Source organism: Macrosteles quadrilineatus, unplaced genomic scaffold, assembly GCF_028750875.1.
Source record: "Macrosteles quadrilineatus isolate MER2022 unplaced genomic scaffold, UCM_ALF_1.0 Scaffold_8__2_contigs__length_117827958, whole genome shotgun sequence".
Lineage (NCBI taxonomy): Eukaryota > Metazoa > Arthropoda > Insecta > Hemiptera > Cicadellidae > Macrosteles > Macrosteles quadrilineatus.
Window position 1 is genome coordinate 74,749,898 of NW_026542601.1, and position 13,261 is coordinate 74,763,158.

Below are 13,261 nucleotides of genomic sequence, written 5' to 3' on the forward strand. Positions count from 1 at the left end.
AAAAGAAATGTGCATAGTAAAAACATTCATCAAATTCGTGGTTGGTATCACATTAAAACACATTCTTATTTAAATGAAAATCATATCTAAACAGAACAATAATAATTTATTACATATAACAATTACAGTTTGTAATAAGAAAATAAGTACGTCAAGGCCTTGCGCTAGAAGTCTTCAGGTTTCTTCATATATCCGTATGACAATAAATCTGAAATATAAAGAATTTATTTATTTTTTCTATCGACATTTTAATTCCATTCAAACTTGCAAGAAATAAATTATTGAGTTTTTCCTTCGAATTTGCTGCGTTTTAGACAGGAAAATACCCCCGCCACAGCAAACCTGCAGACTAAACTAATTTCCATTTGACTGATTGGATTTTCACTAAAATATTTCCGTAAACATTTAATAATTGGATTTACAAACACTTGATTTGCTGCTACAGGGAAGGAAAGAATTTTTGGTTAAAAATAATAGATTATAATTAAATACATACGTTTTGCAAATTATGCGGATCTAAATGAAAAAAATTAAATCGCGCCTAGGCCTATAGACATACCAGACACAAAAGAACCCTGGACCATTTCGAGCCGCGCAGGTTTGAAGGGTACGCCACACCTACCGGCTTGAACAACGTGATCTTTTCGTTTCTGCACAGGTTGTTTTGATCTTGAGATGTCTGTAGGTCTTACCATACCACCTACGGTAATAGCGTCTTCGCTATAGGTAAATTATCTAAAACTAACGCATCCTAACGTTTCCTACATAAAGTGAGACAAATAATTTATTTCATACAAATGATTAAAATACAGAAAAAACATATATTATTACTTTTCAAAAAAATATAGTTTGATCTCATTTTATATACTTGAAAAGTTCTTGTTTCAACAAGTTTTACCTGATAATCGGGTATTTTGAGGGTCCAGGTATTCTTTTACCCTCTTCGCCTGCACTGGTGAAGGTCTGTCACCCCCGTACTCTCTGGGTAAAGCTGAAGGCGACACCTGACTGTGCAAACTTTCCATGGAGTTGTGGAAATATATCTGCATAATCATCAGAGAAAATTATGAATGATTATAAAAATCCAAGCCTAGTTTTCGTAAATGTCGTGTTTTGAGTGTGTTGTTTTTTAGAGTATGCTTGACGACATTTCAGGAAGGGTTATTTAAAGGCCCTGACGGGATTCGGAAATGATTAGGGCCTGCTAAAAAGAGCAAACCTCAAATCATCTACTACAAGAAACGGAGCTGAGACGGAAAATTTGGCGTGTAAACTATAAAACTATATAGACTTAAATAATATGAAACACTCATAGATATGGTGGCCAAGACAACAAATAACTAAGAAATTATGGTTAGGTGAAGGAATAATCGGGGATCAAAAATTGTCGAAGGAATGAAAAGCCACTACCGATATAATCATGTGCTTGCATGCAATTCTCGTTTCAATAATTGTTGGTCATGGCTATACTATAATAGTCAATACTTGATTCATTATTCATTCTTTTTTGTACAATAACTAGCATTTGACGGGTCTGACTTAGGGGAGGTACAAATGAGGCATTTAGTTCAAAATTCCTCCGTGAACAGCGCTGTAGTAGAGAGCACTTTGGCAATGAAGGTTTACTAGTCGCAAAAATAGTTCTGTTCATAAAATAAAATTATAAATGCCTCAAATTCAATTTTACTATTTTTTAATTATAAAATTAAACTATCATAACCTAACCGAACTAACCAAACTTGCTGATAAAGAAATAATATAACAAAAGTTTAGTAATCGGAAAAATAATTATTTTTATTAAATAAAACTAGAAATTGTTTAATTATTAAAATTTTATAATGACTTAATAATAAAATTAAACTGTAATAACCAAACCAAACTTGCTGATAATAAAAAAATCTTGGACAAAAAGTTAATGCTACCAGGAGGATTCGAACTCGGGACCTATAGTATATCAGCCCGGCACGCTAACCTATAGACCACCGAGGCCGATGGCTGTTTAACGTTTTGTTACGGTAATGGCGTTCCCTCAGCTAATAAGAAGCCCTCAGCTGTCATCGTAGCCTCTTCTATACCTCCCCTGAGTAAATACCGCATTTGACTGTAATTTATCTCACACATATTGTTATACTAAACATATTTAACCAACACTCTTTCGTTATCAAAATGCTTAATTTTAAAACGGTTAACTACTCGTACTTTGTTTTACATAAGTGTTATACCCCCTAAATAATTTAATTGCTTATTCTCTTAAAAATAACTTTTTGAAGGAAATAAAGTCCTAAAGAATAAGTATTTTTTAGTTACAGTATTTTACTACCAGCTATTTCTGTTATCCGTATAATAGCCGATAATATAGCTGAAACTATTGAACTGTTTGTCGATCTAGTATTTTGGCTTTGCCCTAGTAATAGTTCTGAGCTATTTACATTATAAGAATAAGAACCTTGTTTTTCGTCTCCTCCTTGAGGAAGGGGAACACCAGACTGACCAACAAGCCGACCACCCAGCCATAGTTGATCACGTGGTACTGGATGTTCTCGATTGGTAAACTCTGAAAAATCACAAAAACGCAATAGATAAAAACCATTAAAAGGCTAGTGCACTATTACTTTAAATAAACATATGAGTTTCAATTTAACTTGAGCCCTATACTATAGTGTATGAAAAAAGAATTGTTTCTACAAATTTTGAAGTTTGAGTTTTGGAATATATCCGTTGTGGGTCCTCCTGAACCCAAAAGTGCTTTTATAAGTGATATACATAGTGTATGTGTATGTCTGTCTGTATATATGTGTACAGAGTTACAGACCACACCTGTAGTTCGATTTTGATGACATTTGTATGTATGCACTAATCCATAGTATCTCCAGGTATTTGTTTCATTTTTTGAAATTTTTATTTTAATTATGATTTTCCCATAAAATAGCTGAAAAATAGGAATTTCTCGATAATGGCCAGAACGATTTTCATAAAAATATGGTATGTTATAGTAGGTACTTTGAATTTTGAAAAAATTGTACAAATTCCATTTCCATTAATAATTACGGTTCAAAAGTGTTTGTAACTTGTGTTATTTTCCCATTAAACCCACAAAAACAAAAACAAATCTGGTTTTGTGTGTTATGGTCCTTATAATTCTAAAAAATAGTCCAACCTATTGCTGAAACAATCACGGTTCTAAAGTAATTGCAACATTTGACACTCCCCTAATATCATTATTCCCACCGCTTGCTCACGATAAAGGTTGTTCACAAGCGAATGGGAGAAAGTATGTGTAAGATCTGATACAGTTTATTATTGTTTATATCCTCCAATTACAAGACAAACAGTGGTATCTAGGCATGTTGCTAGCTGGTTTAGTGTCTCGGACCTGCGGTGCAAGGGGGATGGGTTCAATTCCTACCTAATTTGAGGGATTTGCTCTTCTGTCTCTTGGAATGTGGTTCAAAATTAACTTGTGTAAACTCTATCAAACAAATAAAAAAGTAAAAGAATTTCTTGAGAACTGTTCTAGCTGCTCCTACAACTAACCTCTGCTCCCACAACTAACCTCAGCTTTGGCAGTGGTCGCCCGGATATTGTATGGGGTGAAGCTCCTCAGGAACTTCCAAGGGAAGTTCTTCAGGTCGAACACGATGACCAGACCGTTCCTCTGGGTCTCCTCCTCGTCGCACGCCAAGGTCAGCCAAAGGTCGTCCACTTGGAACATTTCATGGACCTCGTGAGCGCCGTACACCAAGTTAGCTGAAACCTTCAAGTGTTTACTGTCGAAATGATAGTCAAAATGTCATACACTCTTACTTACTAAAAACTACACGCACAAAATCGTTACTTTGCCTCAACACAGGCTCTCCAGAGTGTCCCGGGATGCAACATCCGTCTCACTATAGCCTGTATGATGGAACCTGTCTCCAGCGTCTCGTGGCTACTTGGGCCTGGCTTGGGTTGAAACCATTGGCCAGTTCCCAGGATTTAAGGGTGCGCTCTACCCGTCTGGCGCTCGCGAATGCAAAGTGTTTAGTTCTTCCTGATTGTAGCCCCAATTTTGAACCGATTTAAAATTTAATTGTTATCTTACAACCATGAAACAATATCATATTGTTATCGTATAACAATATGAACAACACATCTATAAAGTATGTTTCTTTAAAATATTTTTCCCAGCTCGTGTGCATTGCAGGGGAAATCTACGCATACTTTTGGAATAGTTATTTATGTAACTAGTGGGCAAAGTGGCACTTTGCTGCACACGAGAGCAATGTTTACGCACGAGCCGCAGGCGATTGCACATTACATATTGCTTTTGGTCGAGTTTTCGACCACTGGACGATGTCTAGTTTATATATATAACAAACTCACCAAGTTTGTAGACGAGTATTCTTCTGCCCAGCGGGTCTCTGTCTTCTAACATTGTGTTAATGCCTTTTTTGAGAATCACATCGTGTAGTTTAGGATCCCTCTTGAATGCGTAGAAGTCGCTGTACTTTTCTTTTAACTTGTAATATGATATCACCTGCCAATGTAAAAGTAGGAATTTAATACCAGGAATTCCCTATGGTTACTAATATGTTTTTGTACAAAAATGCAAGAAAGTAACCGAACAACAGAACGTAGATAATTATTTTAACTTACTGAAGATAGTTTTTTAGAAGATTATTCAAGAGAGTGAATAGTTGACTGTGACCAAACAATGTTGTGTCAATAATTGAACAGATAAGTCATTTCAGACACAAAAATCAATATTTACCTAAGCACAATCAAATATGTATTATTTATCAATGGAAGACATATTTTTAAATCCACTTCCTTTGAGGTAAAAGACCTCAAATGAATTCATACAGTCCTAAAAATGCTTGATTTACCTTTTCTAACGCTTTGTCGATGTCATAATCAGTGAAGTGGAGAAAGAGTTGAAGTAGTTTCTCATCAGCAGGGTTTCCAAGAAAAAGAAATTTTTCTTCTGAAAAATGTTGATCACCTCATAAGGTATACAATGTTATGTTAACTGTTCAACCTCTATGATTATTTAATTATCATTTAACCATATGTTTTTATTTACTTTCTTTACTGATGTTGAGTGATGTTGTCTTGTATTTATGTCTTGATTAAAAACAGTTTAGTTTTATTAGGTCTTTTAATTTTTATCTAACTAAGAAATAGAACATCGACGATAATAAGATGTTTTGTTGTGTATAATTAAGTGTAACTGGAGGTAGTTCAGTCGAAAACTCGACCACAAATATGTAATATAGGCCCTACAGACTTCTCTATTTTCACCCCACGTTGTAAATATAACATGTAATTGGAATTTCTCCCATTTGTTATTTTTGGGCATATTTTAATTTGTAAAGGGGTTCTGCTCATCTAACAGGAAAATATATTTCTTCAAGAAACAGGCTTGCCTATTAATATTTAAAATATTACTTGCTTTCGGCTTCAAGCGTGTTATAAACTTGAGTAAAATTATGTTTAGTCGTAGTTCTACACAAATTAAAAGGGAACTTAAAGTATTGAGCAATAAACAAAGCAGAAAATTAATGCACAGTTCATGCAAAACTCAATTAATTTTCATTTAAATCAATGCAAAAGTGTATAACACATTGAAATATTGTGTGGAAAGTAGGTGAAAGATAACAGATCGACCGTTGTACAATAAATGATAAACAGTAATACAACAAATGATACCACAAGGAAAACTGCATTCGGAACAAAAACCAATATTTGTGTAATGTTTTCATACGAAAAACTTCACATACTTTAGCTATCCAAGTAAATTAAAATGTTACTCAAACCTGTATAAATAATCATCATAATAAAATAAATTAATTATTTTAGTTTTTATTGCTACTTAACAATTAGAGTGGTAAAATTCCTTACACTTTTGATAAATTATTGATTAAATATTACTAATTTTAGTTTAATAAACTATTTTTCTATATCAAAAACCATTGAATTGAGTATGATTTAATTTTGTAAGGATGACCTACTAGATAATACTATCATTTGGATTATTTAGTTACATCATTCTGGATCTGATGTTTTAATTTCTTTGAGCGGAGCGAGCGAAGCGAGCGAAGCTCTTTGGGATCAACTTCAATGCAACAAATAGAGAAACATCACTCAATAACGGCTGAACGCATTTCAGCCAAACTTAACAAAATTACTTAGATTAATAGTGAGATGGTTTTTAAACAAACAAATTTCAATTAGATAATGCTAATGCAATTTAAAACGAACTTAAAATTTCTAATTTTTAACATTAGGCTTATGGGACTAAAGTAGCCATATGACAGTTTTTTGTTTACAAGAAAAATGTAAACAAGAGAATCATAAGGTATTTCTGAACTTTCTAGACTTTTCTTTTAAACGTTTTTAAATCATTCCTATGATCTTAATTAACAAGAAAATACCGTTAAAACATTTTTTAAGGCGCGGAATTCACTACAAATTGCGATAATAGACGGAACTACTTTCTCAATGCGCGGAGCATATCGCAGTGACTACTTACTCTTGGGCTTGGGCACCTATTTGTATTGCCAGCTGATTAGAAACAGTCAATGTTAGAAATAAGGATTTAATAAGCGATATATCGAAATCGATATTTATTTCGATAGTACCTCACAGGTTATATTATGTTGAATTACATCGATGATACAGTAAGTTATTACACTTATTAATAAAACGCAGATTGAACACTGATCTAATTTAGGCATGTGGGGAAGGTAGGTCGGGGTTTATGAGTATTCGTGACTACATAAAGTGTTTTGAAGTAAGGTTAGATTAGGGAGGTAAAGTGTAGGTTATAGGTAGGTGATCGGTTTATTTATTTGTGTTGCACCATATTATTTTTTATTTTTTGGAATAGATGGTTAAACGGGGAAACGATTTCAAAAATGCTGCATAAGTTCTTAACAAACCATCTACAGTATTCTAGCATTGACTTTATATAAAGTCAATGATACTAGCAAATTACTACATACAGACCAAAAGAAAAGAACATTTGGATTTGGACCTTTGACCATAGCAAAACTAACATATAATTTATGAAATGTGAAAAGTTGTATATCATTAAATACTATTATGTAATAGCCAATTAATAATTGTTTGGCAAATCCTCATTTTAATGGCTTGGCTACAAATGGAATCTGCATTTTGTGAAACAGTAATTTGGTAACAATTCAGTAATTTCAAATGTTGATAACAGTAGCCTATCCTATATAAATACTGTTATCTGATTGCCAGGCCACGGACTACACATACGTCCAGTTACAGCCGTAATAATAAGTAAATAATTAATTACCTGGGCTTATAGAAGTACACTTTCAACCACGGTATGGATAATTGTCTAGGGCTGTCCAGTGGTTTTATTAAGGCCAGTATTAAAATGCCGTCTCTAAATCGTCCCAATAATGATAGAAGACCTACATTCCAGTTACATTACAATCATATCCTCCATCAAGAATACTTGGTATTAACAATCATAAACTATTTCCAGCAAAGAAAGCTGAGTTTAACCGATTGCAATGGTTGAAATGAAGACCAATGTTTATGTTGCACAGTTGAATTTAAATGTCAAATTTCCCCTCCTGATTTTATACTTTAATACTCGTTTTTTAAATAGTTACTGTTTGTTTTATACTTAAATACTTTAACCGATTGTAAGGGTGAAAAATGAAGTCCAATGTTTTTGTTGTAGGCTACAGTTGAATTTGAATGTTAAATTTCCTTTCTCTTTTTTATACTTGAATGCCCTTTTTGGGTGTTAATATCAGATTCCAACTACTGTAATATTTTTCTGGTCAAAACTGCCATAATGCACTTCTGGAAGAGGTATCTGAATAACAAGATGTAGTTAAAACAAATTTGTATTATTATAATTTTTATCAATAAAACAAGCATTAGTATATCTATTGACTTTTTTACATTTAGTTACTTATACAAATATAAAATCACGTTTGTTCCGCTCAACTGGCTTTCACCTCTCTGAAAGCAACCCTAGTTTAACAAACCATACGCTAAATTAATCTAACCTTACAGCACAGCTTACATATTACATACTCGTATTACACATACAAAGAGTATTGAGACGAGCAATTGATAATGATTGAATTATTTGTAAGAGGAGAACAATCAGCTGTTTTCAAATCATAAATTTGACGTAAATTATTTCAACAATCAAATTATTAAAACGAAACAGGTTGAGTCAATACAGTTACTTATCAATAGTGAAAATTAATTGTAACAATCATCCTGTCACATTTTAAGCGGTTTAGTCATCACAATGGACTTAGATTTCAAACTCAATGTTAAAACGATGTATACAACCATTTGGTATTATAAAAATTTAGGGATTGTAATATTATGTCCAACAATACTCTAGTTAGCCTGGGTCATGGTGCTCACCCTCAAATCTGAAGGTCGCTGGTTCGATTCCAGACTAGAGCGTCTCTGAACCCAGATGTTATTTATGTCTACCAAAAAAATTGAAACTTGCCAAAAACGTGCAAACACAAATAAATAGCCTAATTTCAAGAATCCTGTTTTTATTTCTCCTTTCAAAATAGGTAACTAACAAACTTACTGAACAATAAATCATAAATCACTTAAAATTCACTTATAATTTGACAACAATGGTAACTATTATGCTTTCTCTGGTTCCATTACCTGACAATAGTATCCTGAGATGGTTAACTGCATTGATGGTGATGGTTGACATCACGGACAGCCTGTTGTGTAGACACAGAGCAAAGTGAACAAACGTAACGTTTTATCACCTATGATATCACTTGTATAGTGTATACCCATGTGTAGGAATTGACGTAATGAAATGCAGTTATAATTTATAAATAATTAAATAATATTGTTCAGCATATTGTAAATTGGCTGGATTATAACCTAGGCACGTTTTAGTTTTCGTAATAGCTTTAACAAAAATATTAAACAACGATGTTTAATCAGGGATGGAAATGGTGGTGGCCTTGTTTTTTTGCTCAATATTTCTTTTCCTCGTTCAGTGCAATACGCTATTCTGTAGGACTGGTCTTTACTCATGTTATGTAATGGAGCATGCATCTTAATTTGCTGAAGCTTAAAATGTTACCAATTGTAAACAATCAATTGTATAGTGCGTTGTAATCCCTAGTGGAAATAAGAGATAGTTTTCCATCACTAAATAGCCTAATGCATTTGAGTTAGTTGAATTGTTGTAGAAAGATAGTATATGTCTAATTTATCTATTTTCAGGTCACTAAAATTTCGAAGATTACACCATAATTTTCACATTCTGTCTACACTTTGACAAAGATAGGAATGTTGTTCAAATAGACTTTGGGAAGCTAATTACAGTAGTCAAACTCATATTCTATAGTCAATGTTCATTTTTTTCTATAGAAGTTTCAAAGAACAAAATGTTAATCTTCTCGTTGCGAAACTTGAATAAGTAATATCGGCAATACGTGCAATTTTATTGGTATGACTACAGTATCGCCATTTAATTTTGACAACAAAAATAATGGTAACAATCAACAAGGTGTGATTCAATAAGCTATAGGCTAGTTGGACTACATCTTGACTGACAAGTATACATAAAACAAACAAAACGGGAAAGAATGAAATACACAGAACAAAAACGTATAATTTTATTACATACAAAATAATAATATTTTCCTATCCTACATTTGCCTAAAATACTCTCACTTTAACGTTTCCGCTATGCACCATTAGACAGTCACTTTTGATACTTTGTCAGAACGAGATAACGGTTATATGTAACCTATTACTTTTTACAATTGATACTAGTACGTTGTGTTCACGCTGTTACTTCTTTTTCTACAGTCTGTTCTTCGAGATCGTCTCTTTTGTATCCAAGGAGCTCCATTTCTGGAAAATAAAAATGGTAAAATATTCAATAATTAAAACAATATCTCCATTAAATACAATTAAATGCAATATTCACCAATAGGATTCCCGTAACTTTTAACGCTAACGGGTTATGGCTTTGCTATACACCGAGTTTCATGATAAAAATACTCATTAACTTAAGTTTTCAATGGTTTACTGGAAAATACAGAATACATGGTTCTGTAATCTCCAATAATATTAATGTAATCTAATGGTAATGGTAATGGTTCTGTAATCTCCAATAATATTAATGTAATCTGATGGTAATGGTAATGGTTCCGTAATCTCCAATAATATTAATGTTAATGATAATGGTAATGGTAATGTAATCTCCAATTAGATTAGGGTTCAAACTCCAGTTCAAAACAATACTGGGCTTTGGCTTTGGACCAGAATTTCAAACACATCATTTCAACAATTTTATATAGCGAATTAGCATTAATGATTGGTGGAACATTAACTCTTAAGTCAAAAGCCCAGTTGTCTCCACTATGCCAGCTCTACAGTTTCCGATTAAAAACTTAAAAATATCTCATAAAATCAAATTATTAGCCTCGAAAGGGTATGGATTGTAAAATAACCCTAATGAATAATGTGATACATAAGGGTTAAGTACCCTTTTGCCCGTCTTCAGTATTTTAATCAATTAGTCTTGAGTGACTAGTTTCGGGTAAAATGACCCATTTTCAAACCCTCGTCAAATTGGTCAGTTAATACGACGGAAATTGATTTAAACACATGCCGACACATAAAGTTCACAATTTTAAGATATCCAAACCTAAGTACACAATACACTATTTTAACTTTAGTCCGTTCCCAAAATTTTACGATTTCAAGGGAAGGTTTTATGGACCACCACTTTTATTAGCATCCATATATCAGCTGATCCGCTGTCACATGTTTGAAAAGTTAGGGTGGAATCGCTTCCCCTCAAACCGCTTAAGTTTTGTGAATGGAGTTGTTGTATCAGTGATGTAATATTTACGTTTGATGATCCGCGGATTATGCCTAAGAGACTCGAACCAGTCCCTGTAGCTGTAGTCTGGCCTAATTCCGCCGTACACCTTGGGTAGGTACTTGGGCTGGATATGCTGGTGGAGCGACTCTCGGTCCGAGCCGTGGAAAAACATCTGGAACAAGACATAGAAGAGTAAAAATACAGAACAATCATGTGTAAGAAAACAGCCAGTCTGTCACTAAACCGTAACTGTGGCCCATCTTGAAGTATTTAAAGCCTATAAAGTCGGTGTTGTAGGGTAGGTTGAATGAATTTTCTTTAGCCCCCCTAGATTTATCGTAAGCCCAATGACTAAGGACTGTCCTCAGTGAATGTGTGAATGTCCTCAGAACCTCAGCTTTAGCGCTCAGTGTGTCGGCTGCGGAGTACGCTGCACCAGTATGGAATGCATCGTCACATGCAAAAAAGGTTGACATTGCAGTCAATGACATGGCTCGGATTGTAACTGGGTGTTTGAAACCAACTCCAGTACACAAACTCTATCCTATCATAGGGATCGCCCCTCTATCAATCCGACGTGATGTCGCTGCCGACGCAGAAAGGACTAAGCAAGAGACGGACCCTCGTCACCCATTACACGGCCACCAACCTGTAGAGCGACGGCTTCGGTCCAGAAAGAGTTTTTTATCACGGACACGAGTCCTGGATGGATCACTCTCAAGCAATCGGGTAGCAAGGTGGGAGGCCACGTTGACTAACCCTCCCATACCAGCCAGGGAGGAACTGGCTCCTGGTGGAGGCCTTCATTACACGGTGTGGAAGACCCTAAATCGAATTAGGGTCGAGGTACCAAAATGCAAGACAAACATGCAGAAATGGGATCTCTTACCAGACGAAGAAAACATCTTGTGCGCGTGTGGTGCTGTTCAGGATCCTGGCCATCTGCTGATCTGCCCACGCCTAGACCAGTCTTGCACATTGGATGATCTTTTTCATGCGAATGACAAAGCCATATCGGTAGCTAATTTTTGGAAAAGCGAAGTCTGATTTCCGGACACGGAAAGTAAGTAGCAAGTACTAAGGACTGTAGGTCCAGTTTTGAACAAATATTACTTGATCAGCTTTTATGGTCAAATAAAAAAATAAACAGAGGGTACGAAATAATTAAACATCATGATTTCAAAGTAAGGTAAATAAAAACTTAAAAAATTTCTGTTAAGGCGTAGACAAATATCAATCCTTCTGTTCAACCAATGGTACTGTTCTTTAAAAACTTAGTTTGGCTGGAAAGCTCAGAAAATAAATCAAAATAAGCATTTGTTGGTAGAAAAACAAATATTAAACTAACAGAATCATACAAAAATCCGGAACAGGTCCAGTTATTGGTTGTGTGGAACTTGAAGATCACAAGTATCAAGTATAAAGATACAAAGATATAAAGATGTAAAGAAGTATAAAGATTGTGTTGTGTATTCATAGATATATTTAGTAAGGACCCCCTAGTAATCCTAAAAAAACCTCGAAACTCAAAACCATCCATTGGCAGTAGTTTACATCGTCACAACAGCAATTCCATAACTGTTAAGCGACTTATGATTATTTGCGGTTTAGAAGATGGCGAGTGGACTGGCCGCTTTTTGGTAATATCGCAATACATTACAACCGGTTTCATTTTTGGCTCCCTCATAAGGCTACACGGGAAGGGGTAATTTGAAGCTATATTGCTATCGACACTTGGAATCAAAGTATTGCGGACCAAATCTAATTTAAGAATACTTTTGAAATACATGTTATTGTGAAATACTTGCGATATTCCTTTATTTTGTACATGGATTATCATGTAAATGGTTTGAATTAACTGCATGCATATCGTAATATAAATATAAATTCTAAACCATCAGTTATTTTAGAACTAAATAGAATAGCATAGAATTCCTAAATGGTCGGCGATCGTCTAGGATATTCAGAAAGGAAGTTCTGAGTCGGAATCTTAAATGAAAAAAAAAACTCGTAGTAATTCAAGTATTTTGGACTACTTAGCAGATAAAGTAGGCCTAATTCAAACCATTAAACTTGATCATTTATTTAAAGGTTTAAATTCACCAAAATAAAATGTAAGATAAAAATATGAGGAGTATTATAAAAGAATCCAAAGAAAGTATAATCAACAGACCCACGTATACTGTTGTTTAATAGCAGTTCAAACTCGTAAAATTTAACTTCGATGCTGCATGAACTGGCACCGATACTTGGTTTGTCAATTCATATTTTTCTTCGTCCCTACTCAACAGAAAAACTTATGAACAACTCGGTCTCTAGGAATTACATGTTTAATTGAACTTAAATAAACCTCGTATCTTCATCATGACATCCCAGTGCTCTGTTTGCAGTTTTCCCCTC

At 34.2% G+C, this 13,261-nt stretch overlaps 2 protein-coding genes across 4 annotated transcripts in view; both read right to left on the reverse strand.

Annotated features, from left to right (window-relative positions):
• Nucleotides 1-87: 87 nt before the first annotated feature.
• Nucleotides 88-8,732, reverse strand: LOC129001843 (alpha-tocopherol transfer protein-like). Of its 2 annotated transcripts, none has more exons than XM_054429298.1 (7): nucleotides 8,668-8,732; nucleotides 4,866-4,963; nucleotides 4,363-4,516; nucleotides 3,554-3,702; nucleotides 2,447-2,554; nucleotides 899-1,043; nucleotides 88-208 (listed from the first exon to the last, which is right to left on the reverse strand). In XM_054429298.1, exons 1-7 carry the CDS (start codon nucleotides 8,717-8,719, stop codon nucleotides 165-167), a joined length of 750 nt encoding a protein of 249 aa, XP_054285273.1. In that variant the 5' UTR covers nucleotides 8,720-8,732; the 3' UTR covers nucleotides 88-164. The 2 variants fall into 2 exon arrangements, with proteins under 2 accessions (XP_054285273.1, XP_054285271.1); XM_054429296.1 differs by having other exon boundaries at nucleotides 3,554-3,747.
• Nucleotides 8,733-9,627: 895 nt separating this feature from the next.
• Nucleotides 9,628-13,261, reverse strand: part of LOC129001087 (alpha-tocopherol transfer protein-like) — a 43,049-nt gene continuing 39,415 nt past the window's right edge. For both annotated transcript variants that reach the window (XM_054428258.1, XM_054428259.1), the window contains exons 8-9: nucleotides 10,889-11,033; nucleotides 9,628-9,882 (exon numbers count right to left, since the gene is read on the reverse strand). In XM_054428258.1, the coding sequence (XP_054284233.1) occupies nucleotides 9,812-9,882; nucleotides 10,889-11,033 (216 nt within the window). In that variant the 3' untranslated portion in view covers nucleotides 9,628-9,811. The remainder of the gene's footprint in view (nucleotides 9,883-10,888; nucleotides 11,034-13,261) is intronic.